Source organism: Martes martes (genome assembly GCF_963455335.1).
Source record: "Martes martes genome assembly, chromosome: 14".
NCBI lineage: Eukaryota > Metazoa > Chordata > Mammalia > Carnivora > Mustelidae > Martes > Martes martes.
In genome coordinates, this window is record NC_137902.1 from 11,115,846 (window position 1) to 11,130,927 (window position 15,082).

At 39.1% G+C, this 15,082-nt stretch overlaps 1 protein-coding gene across 6 annotated transcripts in view; it reads right to left on the reverse strand.

Annotated features, from left to right (window-relative positions):
- Nucleotides 1-15,082, reverse strand: part of SEC23IP (SEC23 interacting protein) — a 42,426-nt gene that overhangs the window by 12,918 nt on the left and 14,426 nt on the right. For all 6 annotated transcript variants that reach the window (XM_080823361.1, XM_080823362.1, XM_080823365.1 and 3 more), the window contains exons 6-13: nucleotides 13,826-13,946; nucleotides 12,392-12,481; nucleotides 11,379-11,520; nucleotides 9,859-10,067; nucleotides 9,397-9,515; nucleotides 8,699-8,851; nucleotides 6,412-6,507; nucleotides 3,675-3,872 (exon numbers count right to left, since the gene is read on the reverse strand). In XM_080823361.1, coding sequence (XP_080679487.1) covers nucleotides 3,675-3,872; nucleotides 6,412-6,507; nucleotides 8,699-8,851; nucleotides 9,397-9,515; nucleotides 9,859-10,067; nucleotides 11,379-11,520; nucleotides 12,392-12,481; nucleotides 13,826-13,946 — 1,128 coding nt within the window. The remainder of the gene's footprint in view (nucleotides 1-3,674; nucleotides 3,873-6,411; nucleotides 6,508-8,698; nucleotides 8,852-9,396; nucleotides 9,516-9,858; nucleotides 10,068-11,378; nucleotides 11,521-12,391; nucleotides 12,482-13,825; nucleotides 13,947-15,082) is intronic.

Genomic DNA, 15,082 nt, shown 5'->3' on the forward strand with positions numbered 1-15,082 from the left:
TTTCCGGTAGAAAAATGCTTTCTCCCAAGAGAGCCCCTGTTTTGGCAGCTTGCTTTGAGCCCCTCACCTCACTGACAACGGCCCAGAGTAAGAGAAAGTCCCTACATTCGTGGCACTCTCCAGTTTACAAAGCTCTTTTGTTTGTTGCTCAGTGGCAGGACAGAGGTCTTTGTCACTCAAGTATCCCAACAACGAAGAACAATGGGTGGCATAATCTGACTGTGACAGAGGCCCCCTGAAAGGGAGGCACAGCAAGAGTATCGTGTCCATTTCCCAGATGAAGACAGTGAAGCTCAGAGAGATGACGTCACTCACCGAAGAGCACTCACCAGTGAGTGGCAGAATGAGAACTTTGAATTCCAAATCCAATGCGCCTTCTACTACACTAGGCTGCCCCTTCTAACCAAGTCTAGGCTGTTCATCCCTTGGCTTGCCCTTATATTTGCACATTCAATGGTTTCTGCTACTGATGAGGGCCACACAGGACATGCTCTAAAGATTATGCATTTCCCCCAGCTCCAGATTAAAAAAAGGAAGAAGAAAATAGAAAGTTAAGAGAAAAATTACCAACTGGAAATTACAACACAGATGACAAAGAGCTAATATCCTTAACACACAGAAATTCTTAAATATCCAAAAAGGAAAAAGAAACTCAGGAGAAAAGTAGGTAAAATCAACACTTCACAAAAGAAAAATGCCTAGAAGACATATGAGAAAACATCTAAATTCTCTAATGCTCAGAAAGGCAGTGAGATGCCATTTTCCCTACAAGGTTATCAGACAGATGAATGAAATACTAAAAAGAAAGAAAGAATCTTCCGTTTTCATAAAAGTCGTTTTTTTAGAAGAAAGTGATAAAAGTGAGAACACTACCTATCTATAAAGGAGAATGACAGCGCCAGAGTTAGTGAGGAGGCGGGGGGGTCAGTCTTATAAACTGCCTCGGAGAATACTAACCGACAAAACTTTTTCGGGGGCAAGTAGAAGTAACTACCAGAATTTTCATGTATGCATTCTTGGGCCCACCTATCCCACTTCTCCTTGTTTAACTGAAGGAAGTAACAAAGAATGTGCACAGAAAATTGGTTTAAAAGTGTTCATCACTGGACCGCTTAAAAGAGTGAAAAACCTGAAACTGCCTACATGTCCAACGTTACGGGTGAACTGCGTCTCCCACAAAAAGGTCCCATGGACCAGTACTTCAGACCTTATTCAGAACTACCACTATCTTTACAGCGGTAATCAAGTTAAAGTAAGGTACTTAGGTGGGCCCTAATCCAAGACACTGGTGTTCTTTCAAAGAGGGGAAATGAGGTCACAGAGACAGACACCCAGAGGGAAGACGATGCAGACACAGGGAGGAGCATGTGAACACAGAGGGCTGGAGAGCCGCATCTAGGAGCCAAGGAGCACCAGGCAAACCGCCGGAAGCTGAAAGAGGCCAAGAAGGGTTTTCCACTATAGGTTTCAAAGGGAGCATGGCCCTGCTGACACCTCACTCTTGGAGTCTGAGCTTCTAAGAACTGAGACAATAAATTTCTGTTGTTTAAAGCCACCCCGTGTGTGATACTTTGTCATGGCAGCCTGAACAAACTAATACACCCAGTAACGAGTAAATGAAAAAATAAATCATTATCCATCCAAATAGTAAAACAGAAGTCATTATAATGAGAGAAATATTTACTGACACAGAAATATATTCATAATAGTGTTTGAAAATTGCAGTATAATGTTTTGGTAAAACATTTTATGTAGTATTTCCCCATCTTTGTTAAAACATATATATAAATACATGCTTAAATAAAAGTCTAGAAAGCCTTGTTCAAAGAGTTCAGAGGTTAGTTTTGGCTACGAAGAGTATGGTAATTTTTGTTTTCTCTTGCTAAGCAGTTTCTTGGCTTTCTGGCAAAGAATGATGCACACAGGCTATTGTTTACACTGCCCCGCAACCTTTTGGGTAATAGACCCCACTTGCCCACACGGGCCCACCCACCATGGAGGTGGCACGTGACTTGGGCTGGGTCAAACAACCTGTGCCCCATTCCCCAGGCAGTACAAATTGGCTAAAATGGACCTATAACTCATACCAGGTCAAGCACATCTTCCTAACTGGACCTACCAGGAGAGATTCCTTTTCCTCTGTGGTCATAAAGCTATAAGGAGATGAGCCTACAAGGACACCCATGATTCCAGGTTCGTGGAGAAGGTCAGCTCCCAGAGAGGGACACACAGTGAGAGTGTCCTGGTCACATGGAACCCCTGGTTCCACAAATCTATACTCTGATCCTTCAAAGTTAAGTGAGAAAATATCTGCCCTTTATTTGCTAAAGTATGTTCAAGGTGGAGCACCTGCATGGCTTAGTCGATTAACTGTCTGCCTTCAGCTCAGGTCATGATTCAGGGTCCCGGGATTGAGCCTCACTTCAGGCTCCCTGCTACATGGCAGCCTGCTTCCCTTCCTCTCTCTCTGCCTGCCTCTCTGCCTACTTGTGCACGCTCCCTCTCTCGCTCCCTCTCTCTCTCTCTCTCTGTCAAATAAATCTTAAAAAGAAAAAAAGTATGTTCAAATTTGGTCGTATTTAAAAAGAAAGACATTTTTAAAATGCAATCAACGAACTGGGTTTAAAAGCTTGAACAGGCTATTACGAACACCCTGTTCCATTTTCTGCCTTCTTTAAATCAGTCATGAATTCGCTTAGGATAATGGAACCTTACAGACACAACTCTAGGTATACTGAAAGTAACAATGTCTAAAAAGATTTTAATACTTCTAAGCCATTGAGATGTAAGTATATTAAAGTGTATTATTAAATGTAGCACTGTCGATTCCTTGGCCAACTTTTATAGAAATTTTTCTGAAAAAGAAAAAAAGATTTTTTTGCAAGGGAATTGTGAATACTAAAAAATGTAAGTTAAGTGAATGCAGCAAGTTTCTCTCAAAGAAATTTAAGAGTATAGTAGTCCCCCCTTATCCAAGGGGATACATTCCAAGACCCCCAGTGGATGCCTGAAACCTCAGATAAGACCGTACTCTATATACTATGTCTTTGCCATACTTACCTACGACAAAGTTTAATTTATAAATTAGTCAGGGCAAGAGATGAACAACAATAATCATAAACAACGATTACAACAATATACTATGAAAGTTATGTGCATGTAGTTAGTCTCTCTTGAAATGTCTTCTTGTACTGTATTCGCCTTCTTCTTGTGATGATGTAAGACAGAAGGCCTATGTGATGAGATGTAGCGGGGTGAGCGACGTAGGCTTTGGGAAGTAATGTTAGGTTACTACTGACCTTCTGACCACACGTCAGAAGGAGGATCATCTGCTTCCAGACCACAGACGACCAGGTAACTGAAACCACAGAAAGCCAAACTGCATGTAACTGGGGACAACTGTATTCGCATGATTTTCAAACTACCGTCACTCCGTTGCTAGTAGCTATGAGGGACTAATGTTATAAAATAACGAGGAGTGGAAAAACTAAAAATAAATTTACTTCAAAATAAGTATTTTTTAATTGAGAGATGCACACAATCTTACTAAGAGAAAATGTTTTCTCCACCCACCCATAAATGTTGACTATTTTAAGAATTTCAAGCCAACCCCAATAATAAAGATATGTGATTCCAACATAAAATGTGCTGCCCTAATCAACTTGTAAACTTACCTGTCCAGTGCCAACTTCAAAAGACTCATAGTCAACATGCACAGAAGACACATAAGCACCAACTGGAAGTTTCCGCTTGGACTCGTTAGAGTCTGAGGGGAGGGAAGTCATTTCTTTAGCTCTCTGAGCACTTTCCTCTTGTCCCTTTGTCGAAGCGGCCATCACTGCCTTCTTCTCTGATGCTGCTTTTCTCTGTTCCTGTGAAACAGCAACATTTCATAACACAACGCTGAGGACAAGTTCATCAGCTAGCTCTACGGAACAAGCTATTTCAAAGCTAAGAAATGAACAGTAATTTCCTAGGCAGAGTGGTGTCAGACAAACATCCTTCTCAGAGTCACACACTAAATACTTAGGGAAGAAACGCCATGGTTTCTACTATATAAAATTCTTAAGAAAAAAAATGATGAGAGACTGAGAAAAAAACAACAAAACAGCTACAGTTAAATCTAAATACTGGCTATCACTACACTATTCACTCTACTTTTCTATAGAACTTAAAATCGTAATACAAAATGCCAACAATTTTCCTTTATGAACTCAACTTTAGACAGATTAAAGTACCATATAATTGTGAAATACATATTTCCTACAAAGATGTAGATTTGAGGAGAAATGTCATCATTCAACATGTTTACACCCAAGATGTCTGCGTGGAACCACTGACAAGTTTTCCTCAAACCTATTTTGGGAAAAAGAGACGAGCACGCTGTGGTTAGAGGCCCGCAGCGGAGTAACTTCTCAGCAACAGGAAGGAACGAACTGCAAATGCCGCAGTCATCGGATCCACCTCAAAAACGTGCGTGAGTGAAAGGAGCCAGATACAGAAGAGCACATGGCGCTGATCCCATTTATATGAAAAGGCAGAACAGGCCAAACTCAACAGTGGCGGAAACCAGAGTAGTAGGAAAACAGGGAGGAGCGGACGAGAAAGGAGCAGAAGGGAACTATCTGGTGACAGAAACGTTCTAACTCTTGTTCTAGGCGGTGATTACACAGATGCAAAAACTTCCAAAACTTACTACGCTGAACACTTAGGATCCATGTACTTCCATAAATGAGGAAGTAAACCAAAGCTCTGGGAGCCTCTGCGGAACCAGCCTCCATCCCCTTGTCCTACCCTATTCCCAGCTCAACTGCTGTTTCAGCCATAGGTAAACACAAGCCCACTCCTGGAAGGCCTATTTCTCCTTCAAACATCAACACTTGGCGGAGTCTTTTCTGACCTTCCTCAGCCCCTCACTCCTCTCCCCAGGCCAGAAATGCCACTCCCCTGGTTCTGACAGCACGGATAGCACTGTTACAGGACCAATGAGTCACCTGTGGTCAAATCTCTGCCCCTAACTAGACCACATACCCTCAATTCATCTCCAAATCCCAAATATTGACATGGTACCTGAGCCAAAAGATATTAATTAAATCTCAAATAATTCAACTGCTTAGGCTAATCAAAACAAATCAGTCCCGACTTTATAGTCCTATTACCTGCAAAGTGATATACACTAAGGTGTAAATATGTAATACAAATAAAAGAACTACAGCAGTTCAAAAGATGGAAAGATAACACAGACCACGTTTACAACAATAAAGTAGCCACCTTAAGACTAATTTTTCTAAGTACTTAGAGAATCTCTGTAAAATTAACTTGATTAATACATGAAAATTAGGGGTGTTGGGGTGCCCGGATGGCTCAGTTGGTTAAGCGACTGTCTTCGGCTCAGGTCACGATCCTGGAGTCCTGGGATCGAGTCCCACATCAGGCTCCCTGCTCTGCAGGGAGTCTGCTTCTCCCACTGACCTCTCTCCTCTCATGCTCTCTCTCTCTCTCTCATTCTCTCTCTCAAATAAATAAAATCTTAAAAAAAAAAAAAATTAGGGGCACCTGGGTGGCTCAGTTGGTAAGCCTCTGCCTTCAACTCAGATCATGATCTCAGGATCCTGGGATCGAGCCCTGCATTGGGCTCCCTGCTCAGTGGGGAGCCTGCCTTTCCCTCTCCCTCTGCCTCTGCCACTCCCCCTGCTTGTGCTCACGCTCTCTCTCTCTCTCAAATAAATTAAAATCTATGAATAAATAAATACATGAAAATAAAATGAAACAAGTGAGCTTTTCCCAACTGCTGTTCTTTCTTTCTACATGTTTTAGTTGTTGTTTTGTTTTGTATTTTTAAGAATTTTTGCTTTTTTGGTTATTATTTCATGAGATTCTAGTAAGGCTATTCTTATCTCTTTAGATGGTGAGAACTAAGAACGGAGAAAATGAGCTAACATTTATTGGAGGCTAAGCTTACATGCATTAATCCAACCCTATAAGGAAGGTAGCATCAGTCACATTTTTAAAATTAGGGAAATCAAGGATCAAAAAAGTTAAGCAAATTGCTCATGAATAAGGAGTTAATAAGCAGTTGACCTGGGACAACCAATTCATCCACCTGTCCAGGGCTTACCCGGCTTTTGCGCCAGGAAATCCCCAAATACCAATTTTAAAACTGAGAGTCCTTCACCCTGGGAATTCTCTCAGTCCCAGGAAAAGGGGGATGGCCAGTCGTCCTAGCTGGGGTTGAAACCCGGTTCTGGCGGACTCCAAGGTCTGTGCTTACATCAGCTCCACACTGCACCCTTGGGCAGGGAATACATTAGCCGGTCTAATCACATTGTATTAACAAAAACTCCCAAAATCTAAACAAGAGAGTCAAAGACGAATTTTGGTTTCTGTTTTTAGGGCACAAATAAACTTTACCAGTTTAACTGCTTTCTGTTTTACAAAGTTAGCGATCTTCTTTCTGGGTCCAAGGGGTATGCCCATTTCCTTCAGGTCATCGACTGTACACATAAGCTTGAAAAGAAAATAAACAAACAAGCACATTAGTTAATCAGTTTAATGATTGATGAAGTGAAACTGAAATCAGGAAATGATAAAAAGAAACCAGATGAATGAAAGCAATCTAAGATCCAGTCAATTTTTTAAAAGTTAATTTGCTTTTAAATCCTCGATTAACTTAGGCTATAAACTCTTGAGCCCTCCACATCTAAACCATTCTAGTCATGTCTGGCAGAAAATACATGCATTCTGTACAAAATTAAAAAGCTACACGGTCAACCAGACAACGAAGTCTCTTCCCTCTGCTCCTGTTCCAATCACCCAGCTCTCTCACAGCCTCTGCAATCTGCTCTTTCCAGAGACACCTTCTGTATACACAGCACCTCAGTGGTTTTCCTTGTGTGTGTAGCCTGCGAGGCAAATGGGACTGAACTGTGCTCTTTTCACATAACATATCTTAGAAATCACTAACTACCACTACCTTGGACACTGCCTCATTTATTCAACAGCTGCATTCCATTATGTGCAAGCACCTTGAACTATTTCACTAGTGCCCTACCAGCGGACTGGTAGGTATTTCTCAGGGTTTGCTATCATGAACAGCACTGTTGCGAGTACCCTTAGATACTCTTGTGTCAATATTCCTATTTTTGGAATTATTCCTGGCAAATTGCTGGAGCAAAAGATTTTTTGTATTTTTTGCATTTTGGGGGGCATTTTTTGTATTTTAAAAGGTATTACCATCTTAACCATAGGGAACAAACTGAGGGTTGGTAGAGGAGAGGTAGACGGGAGGGATGGGGTAAGTGGGGGATGAGCATTAAGGAGGGCACTTGATGGAATGAGCACTGCGTGTGATATGCAACTGATGAATCACTGAAACTAATATGAAACTAATAATATAGTGTATGTTAACTACATTGAATTTAAATAAAAAATTTAAAAAAAACAAAAATTTCCAACCCTATCATTTTAGACTAAAATCTTCATCAAAAAGAAAGTTAATCCTGCAATAAAAAGAAAATAAAAATTTAAAAAATAATAAGGTATTACTAAACTGTTTTCCACAGAGGTTGTACCAATTTACAGTCTTACTAACAATATGTAAACCGTGCCCAGTTACCCTCATCCTGGCCCCATAGTATATGAACAAGCTTATTTTTGCCAAACCAAAAGGTTAAAAAAAACTCATTGCACTTTCAATCTGCCTTTTTCTCACGAGTTTTCCTATGACAAGAAGCCATTTGTTACTTCCTTTTCTGTACATCATTTGTTCAGTCTTGGCCTATTCTAGTGTGTTGATGGTCTTTGTGTAACTAATTTATAGGAGCTTTGAATAATAAGGAAATAAGCCCTTTGTCTCTAACATGTGTTCCAAATATTCTTCTTAATCTATCACTGGCCTTTAGATGTTGTTTAGGGCATCTCCTGCTGTGCAATTTTTCTTTTATGGCTTCTGGGTTTTGTGGCATACTTAGAAGCCCTCCCAGATTACACTAAAAAACAAACGAAACTGTGTTTTTCAATTTTTAAACATTTAAGTCTCTGCCTTATCTGAAATGTATTATGAGAGTACTCAAATGATCCATAATTTTTGATCTTACAAATAGGAGAAACAATTTTAAACCAAAATGAATCAAACTGGGATGCCCAGGAGGCTGAGTCAGTTAAGCATCTGCCTTCAACTCAGGTCATGATCCTGGGGTCCTGCGATCCCTGTGTCGGGCTCCTTGTTCTGCGGGCAGCCTGCTTCTCCTTCTCCCTCTGTCTGCTATTCCCCGTGCTTGTGCACTCGCTCTCTCGCACTCTCTCTCAATCTGTCACACGAATAAATAAAATCTTTGGGGCGCCTGGATGGCTCACTGGGTTAAGCCTCTGCCTTCGGATCAGGTTGGGATCTCGGGGTCCTGGGATCGAGCCTCCCATCGGGCTCTCTGCTCAGTGGGGAGCCTGCTTCCCCCTCTCTCTTTGCCTGCCTCTCTGCCTACTTGTGATCTCTGTCAAATAAATAAAATCTTTTTATATAAATAAAGTTCAAAAAAAATGGATCAGAGCAACCCTCTCGGGTCCCCTTCCTCTTCCGGAGCTTTTACGATCACTTTACTATCATTTGATAAACTTTGCTTTGCTGCCCACCAGAAAAGGAAGGAAGAAAAGGAAGGAAAGGAAGGACGGACGGATGAATGGATCAAACTATCCTCAGTACCAGAGATTCCATATCAATCTTTTCCTTTTCAAAAGTGCTAACATATTCAGAGAGGCTAAGTGCTTCTAGAGTTTCTTGCAAACTTAGGACTTCTTCATTTTCAACGTCAAGGTCACAAGACTCATCCAAATTCAACTTTGGCTCTTCAGGCATCTTAAGGGAAAAAAAAAAAAATGTCAGGGGAACATTGCAAACCTCAGAAAAACTCCCATAAAATGTCTCCTGATCTACAGTAAATCCTAAACAAGTTTGCTCCATAGAGAAATCATTTTAGGTAGTTTATCGTCCAAAGTTTGAATATTCTAAGAAAAGTATATCAACTGAAGAAATCACTCATTCCCATTTTCTACAATAATTTACTTAACATTTTTTAATCATAAACTTTCTCTTACATTTAAATTTATAATCCATAGGGAAGACAAGTGAGAGACTCAAAGGACCTAAGATGATTCTATCACACTTATAAGCCTCAGGGTACTTTGATTTATAAAAACATTTCAGGGGCACCTGGCAGACTCAGTCAGAAGGGCATAGGACTCTTGATCTCAGGATTGCAAGTTCGAGCCCCACAATGGGTGTAGAGATTACTTAAATAAACTTAAAAAAAAAAAAAGAAAGAAAGAAATTCAGGAAACAGTTCAGACTTTAGAAAACTGTTTGGCTTTATCTCTAATCTAAATACATTAAGTGGGCTATACCTGCTTTTCCTGAAAATGTGGAGGCTTCACAACTCCATTAGCTACAGCAAAAGGCCCAGGAGACTTTGACAAATTCAAATCTTTTTGATTAGACAGGATGTCAAACAATATTAAAGAACCTAAAAAAAAATTACATTTTGCTTTATAATGACTAATACTTTTATACCACTAAGTAAATTCTCCTTTTTTCCCCAAAGTCCCTAGGCAGAAGTCATACAAAAGTTAAATGTCAATCAAGATCTGATCAACATTGTTTCCCCAAACATCAAAATAAATTAAAATATAAAGCATTCCTAGGTAACTGAAAAGCAAAGGCAGGACCTAAACAACATATTCATCTCCACCCTTTATAAAACTTAAAATCTTTAATTCTAAATCTTGTACTAATAATGTCACCCTCACTAAAAGCAGTGATAACTCAACAAAAATTATGTTTAAAATGTGAATATTTGACAGTTTTACCTAAACTGTGACCAGCAACAGAGACTCCTCCTTTGAAGTCTGGATTCCGACTCATGAAAAGTGCATGCAGACGGTTTATCTCCATTCCCACTTTTTCCACGATTGTCTGACAGTAGGTGGGGCTATTGTAAAATAAAATATCTAGCAAGGTTTCATTGGTAAAATGACGAAACCGACCAATACTTGGTAAAGTAATTTTCTTAATGTTCCTGTTTTAGAAAGAAAAAAAGTATATTCAGTCACTAGCCAACTTACATCTACAGACGTTTTTAAAGCTTAGACAGTGATTTCTAATGAGTATAAGAATCCCACAGGCTAGGGCGCCTGGGAGGCTCAGTCATTAAGTGTCTGCCTTCGGCTCAGGTCATGATCCCAGGGTCCTAGGATCGCCCCGCACAGGGCTCCCTGTGCTGCAGGAACCCTGTTCTCCCTCTCCCACACCCCCTGCTTGTGTTCACTCTCTTGCTGTGTCTCTGTCAAAAAAATAAATTTAAAAAATCTTAAAAAAAAAAAAAGAATCTTACAGACTAATTATGAGTTGATTCTGTAGACAAAGTTATTATAAATGAACCAAGATAAAGCAAAAAGGTGTAAGTGTGCACACAACTATACTGCGACTTTGGGGATTCTCCAAAGAGTTATCACATAAAATAAGGCATATGTAAAATTTTTAATTTATTTTTCTTCTATTCTTCCATTTTTCTTCCAATTAACTGGAAATCAGGATACCTGACAAAAATTGTGGTAGGAAGGATGACACGGATTATAACAAGGAATCAGAAAGGAGTTTCATGCACTGAAAATCTTTCTTGATTTGAGAATAATATAGCAAAGTTCACGAACATCCACAGAGAAAGATTGCCCCTCATCGTAATAGGACCTACCATGAAAGAATATACAGAATAACATAGAATGCTGTTTGTAGAATTAGTGTTATAAACCACGTGCCCTGAAACATTATAATCTTCACTAAAATCTAGATACGTTATTACCCCTGTGTCCTAAGATAAATATTATCTAAATCTGTGTTTCTCAATTGAGAGTATGCAAAACAGAGTAGGGCACGTTTAGTTGTCACAATGCCTACAGAAGACGCTGGCCTTTAACAAGGACTGGAGATATTTTTGGCTGTTGGGAGTCTGGGGTGTTGTCTAGTGGGTAGAGACCAGGATGCTCCTAAACATTCTGCAACGTACAGGACAGCCCCCTGTCTGAACTGCTACAGATTAGAATAGTATTCTAAAACTGGATTACGTTTCTCAGATTCTCCTAAATTATTTATACAGACATATGCATGCGCACATGTGCACAAACACACACGCATGTGCACACAGAAAAGTGGCATATAATCATTAACAACCAGTGTTTAAATCATGCGTCAGAGCAACTATATCATTTAAATAAAGGAATATATTTTTTAGCACATATGTTGAAGTTACAATAAACTATTTCATATTTTGGTTTAAATTTTGAATCTAAGTTTGACTAATCTAAACAACGAGTTATCAAAGTCCACACACCTGTCAACACCTGTGGCATCCCCACCCAAGGAACTATGCCAATGAACAGGAAGGAATTCCACTCTGCTTACTTTCCGATCGTCTAAAGATTTCTTGAAATGTGTCTGCAGCAATTTCAGAGAAACCACCCTAAAATCATCCACTTAAAAAAAAAAATCAGGGAAGACAAATTAAATTGATTAAATTTACTGACTTGATGGGTAGTTATCAATTCTCTCAAACACACTAGTACTTTTTATATAACAAACCTTTTAAGAAAAAAAATAAGAACCGACAAAGTCAGTCCAAAAAGAAAAAACCCAACCTTTTGGAAACTTTTTTTTTTTCAGTGTCTTAGAGGAATGTATAAATGACCGAAAAACATTTAACTACCGTTCCCGGAAGGCAGCATGGCACTATGGGTACAGACTCTGGAATCAAACTGTCTGCCACAGGATCCCTGCTCGAGAACCCACAGACCATGAGACAGGAGAGGTTCACTTAAGCCTGTGGACTTCAGGCTCACCTAGGAGTGAGGAGAACAGCGACAGCACCTGTACCCCCAAGGTTTATCGTGAGAGGTGAGTGATACAATACGTGCAAAATGCCTGGCACAAATCAGGTATTCAATAAATATGAATTATTATTATACAGATATGAAAATAAAACTTCAAAAATTTAAGTACACCAGACACATTCATTGTTCCATTAAACAACTTCTTTCAAACAGTTCACTTTAAATCAGTTCAATGCACAGGTATACCTAGTGGCCAAAAGTGCCTAGGCAGAGGCTGTCTGTCAGAAAGGCTAAATTATTTCCAAGATCCCTTCTAATCCTTCAGTCTAAGATTTTAAGAGTTACATACATCATAAGAGCAAATCAAGTATAAATTATTTCCCAGTGACCATTTAAATTTCCTCTTACAGTTCCTCAGACAATAGTAAACAGCTGGAAACCATCTTAAAAAGTAACATTTAAAAGTTCTTCTATTACTTCTCAATTCATTCCATGAAATAAAATGACTAATACTTACCACATTCGATAATGCTTCTAAAGCGCAAGTCACACACAGGTCCAATGCCATGCACCATGAACACCAAATGATCAACCCGAGGCATTTCCCCTACAAAAGTAATACATACATGCCTACATGCATACATACAACCTGGGAAATTGTTTGGGTTTTCGTATTTGAATAGCGATATTCTAAATATCCCTTTTGTCACCACAAACTGGGCAAAGAAACTGAAAGCCCTTCCAAGCTAATAAGCTTCATTACTCTCCATGAAATGAGAAGAACAAACTCAAGGTCCGTCTTGGCAAATAACAGTGAACTAGACCAAGAGATGGAGGAAGCACGCCACCTCTGATCCCAGAGGCTCTGAGCACATGATAACCAGCAGTTTCGTACCTACCGAGGCTCCATAACCTTCGTGATTTCTTCAGAACTCCCCAGGAGACTAAGCCCCACATGGAGAAGCAACATGCCAACATAGAACTTTAAAATATTTCCCCCAATGGGGTGCCTGGCAGGCTCAGTCAGAAGAGCATGTGACTCCTGATCCTGGGGTCATGAGTTCGAGCTCCACACTGGGTGTAGAGATTATTTAAATAAAATAAAATAAATGAATAAAATATTTTCCCCAAATCCTTCCCTTTCCCTATATAATATACATTCTACAAAGTGCAACATCTTCAAGTTATATATGGGAAAACCAAAATAATTCCTATTATTTTACTCTGGCATATAGAAACAACTACAGTTCAATCTATTTTACTCTGGTTATTTTGTTCACATTCATAATATGAGGACACTTACTTATATTTGTAATTTCGTAAGAGAATAAAACAAAAATGAAATCCATAATTGTCAAAATAAAATCTGTATTTTCAATGATGTAACAGGAGAAACCAAAGCCCATACGCTGGAGCACTGGTTGCCCAAATGGGCCAACTCCTGCTCACCGCCTGGTTTTTACAAAGCTTTACTGGAAGACGGCTACGCTCATTTGTTTACAGTCCATCTACAGATGCTTTCACACTACACTGGCAGACCTGAACATATGCAGCAAAGTCCATAGGGCCTCAAATATTTACTACATGGCCCTTAACAGAAAAAGTTTGCCACCTTCCCCACTGGAGGAATACACACTAGACGAGCCATGACCACAAAAGCCCAAAAATATTGCCAAAAGCCTAGTTTCCACCAGCAAAGCGCTTCTTCAGAACAATACATTTTTTTAGAATCTATGTCACATGGTTTGTATATCTTCAACAGAATTCTAAATTTTAAAATAAACAGATACAAAAGTAATAGAATAAAAAGAAAGATATATGCCAACCTGGCTGATCTCTGCATGTTATGGCAGGTAGGCCTAAGAAATGCTTATTTTTTAGTCTCCCTAAAAAATGATGCTAAAATAGAGGAGTCTAAAAATGACCTTGGCCCTAAACAAACTATACACACCGTCAGGAATCTCATCAAGGTTATCATCAATTCCGCGCTTCACAACCCTGGGCCTCGTCTGTCCATCTTGTGTGGTTCCCCATTCATCTGGCACTGATGAAGGCTGGAACTGAACAATAACCTTCGAGACAGGACAGGAAGATTATGAAGACCTCGTGAGCAAACTAATTTCCATGACAGGCTAAATAAATTATTTCAATACATAATTACTTCATAGTATCAACAGTTACAAGTCTTGTACTAGTATTATTCTCCCAAAACAATTTTGTAACAATCCTGCTAGGGTTCACATTAACCATTAAAACTGGGCAACTCAATACCACCACTTAAAATGCTTACACTGGAAAATACTACAACTAAATCAGAAGCAGTACACCTTAAAAACGTAACGTAAAAATCCAGGTTTACATATAACAAATTCAGAAAAATTACCTAGAATGGAGGAATCTTCATCTTACAAAAATATTTAAGGTATAATTCTTTAAGTAGCAAGATTCCCAATTAATCTACTAATGCAATTTCAATGCCAAAAACTGATTTACCCACCACTTCTTAGGAAAAAATACATTGTTAAATCAACTAAATTTAGTCGCAAGTCACACAGAAATTTTTCTACTAAAAAAAAAGGAGACATGCAAGACGGTATGCAAAGTTTTGTGTTTGTATCAAAAACAAATAAAAACATAAATTAAAAGTAATTACCATCAGGGGGAGAAATGGGAAATGCAGAGGTGAGAGGCTTTTATTTTTGATTTGACCCCTTTTTATACTGTTTAAATTCTGTTGGCATATAAATGTTTTTATTGCAGTATCAGTAAGAACTACAGAAGTGATGACATTAAAATTATTTTTGTTTTCTTGTATAGTTCTCTGACATAAATAGCCTATGTTCTGAAAAATTACTATATGCCAAGCACTATGCTAGATGTTTTTGTATAAATTACTTCATTTTATCTAAAATATGACCCTGGAAGGTACTTACTACATGTTAGGAACCTGGGACTCAGAGTGATTAGTATGGTAAATGAAAGAACACCCCGAATTAATATCTTTAAAAAAAACTAGTTCATGGAGACAACACAAGTAAGAAAAGGAAGGACATTATTTTTAAAAGTTGAAACAAACCACCATCAAGGGTAGGATGGACAAACCATGGCCTCCCAACCAAATGTGAGCTACCGCTTATATAAGTAAGGTTTTACTACACTAGACACACCCCCTGCTTCATATATCATCTGCTTTCAGGCTACAGCGGCA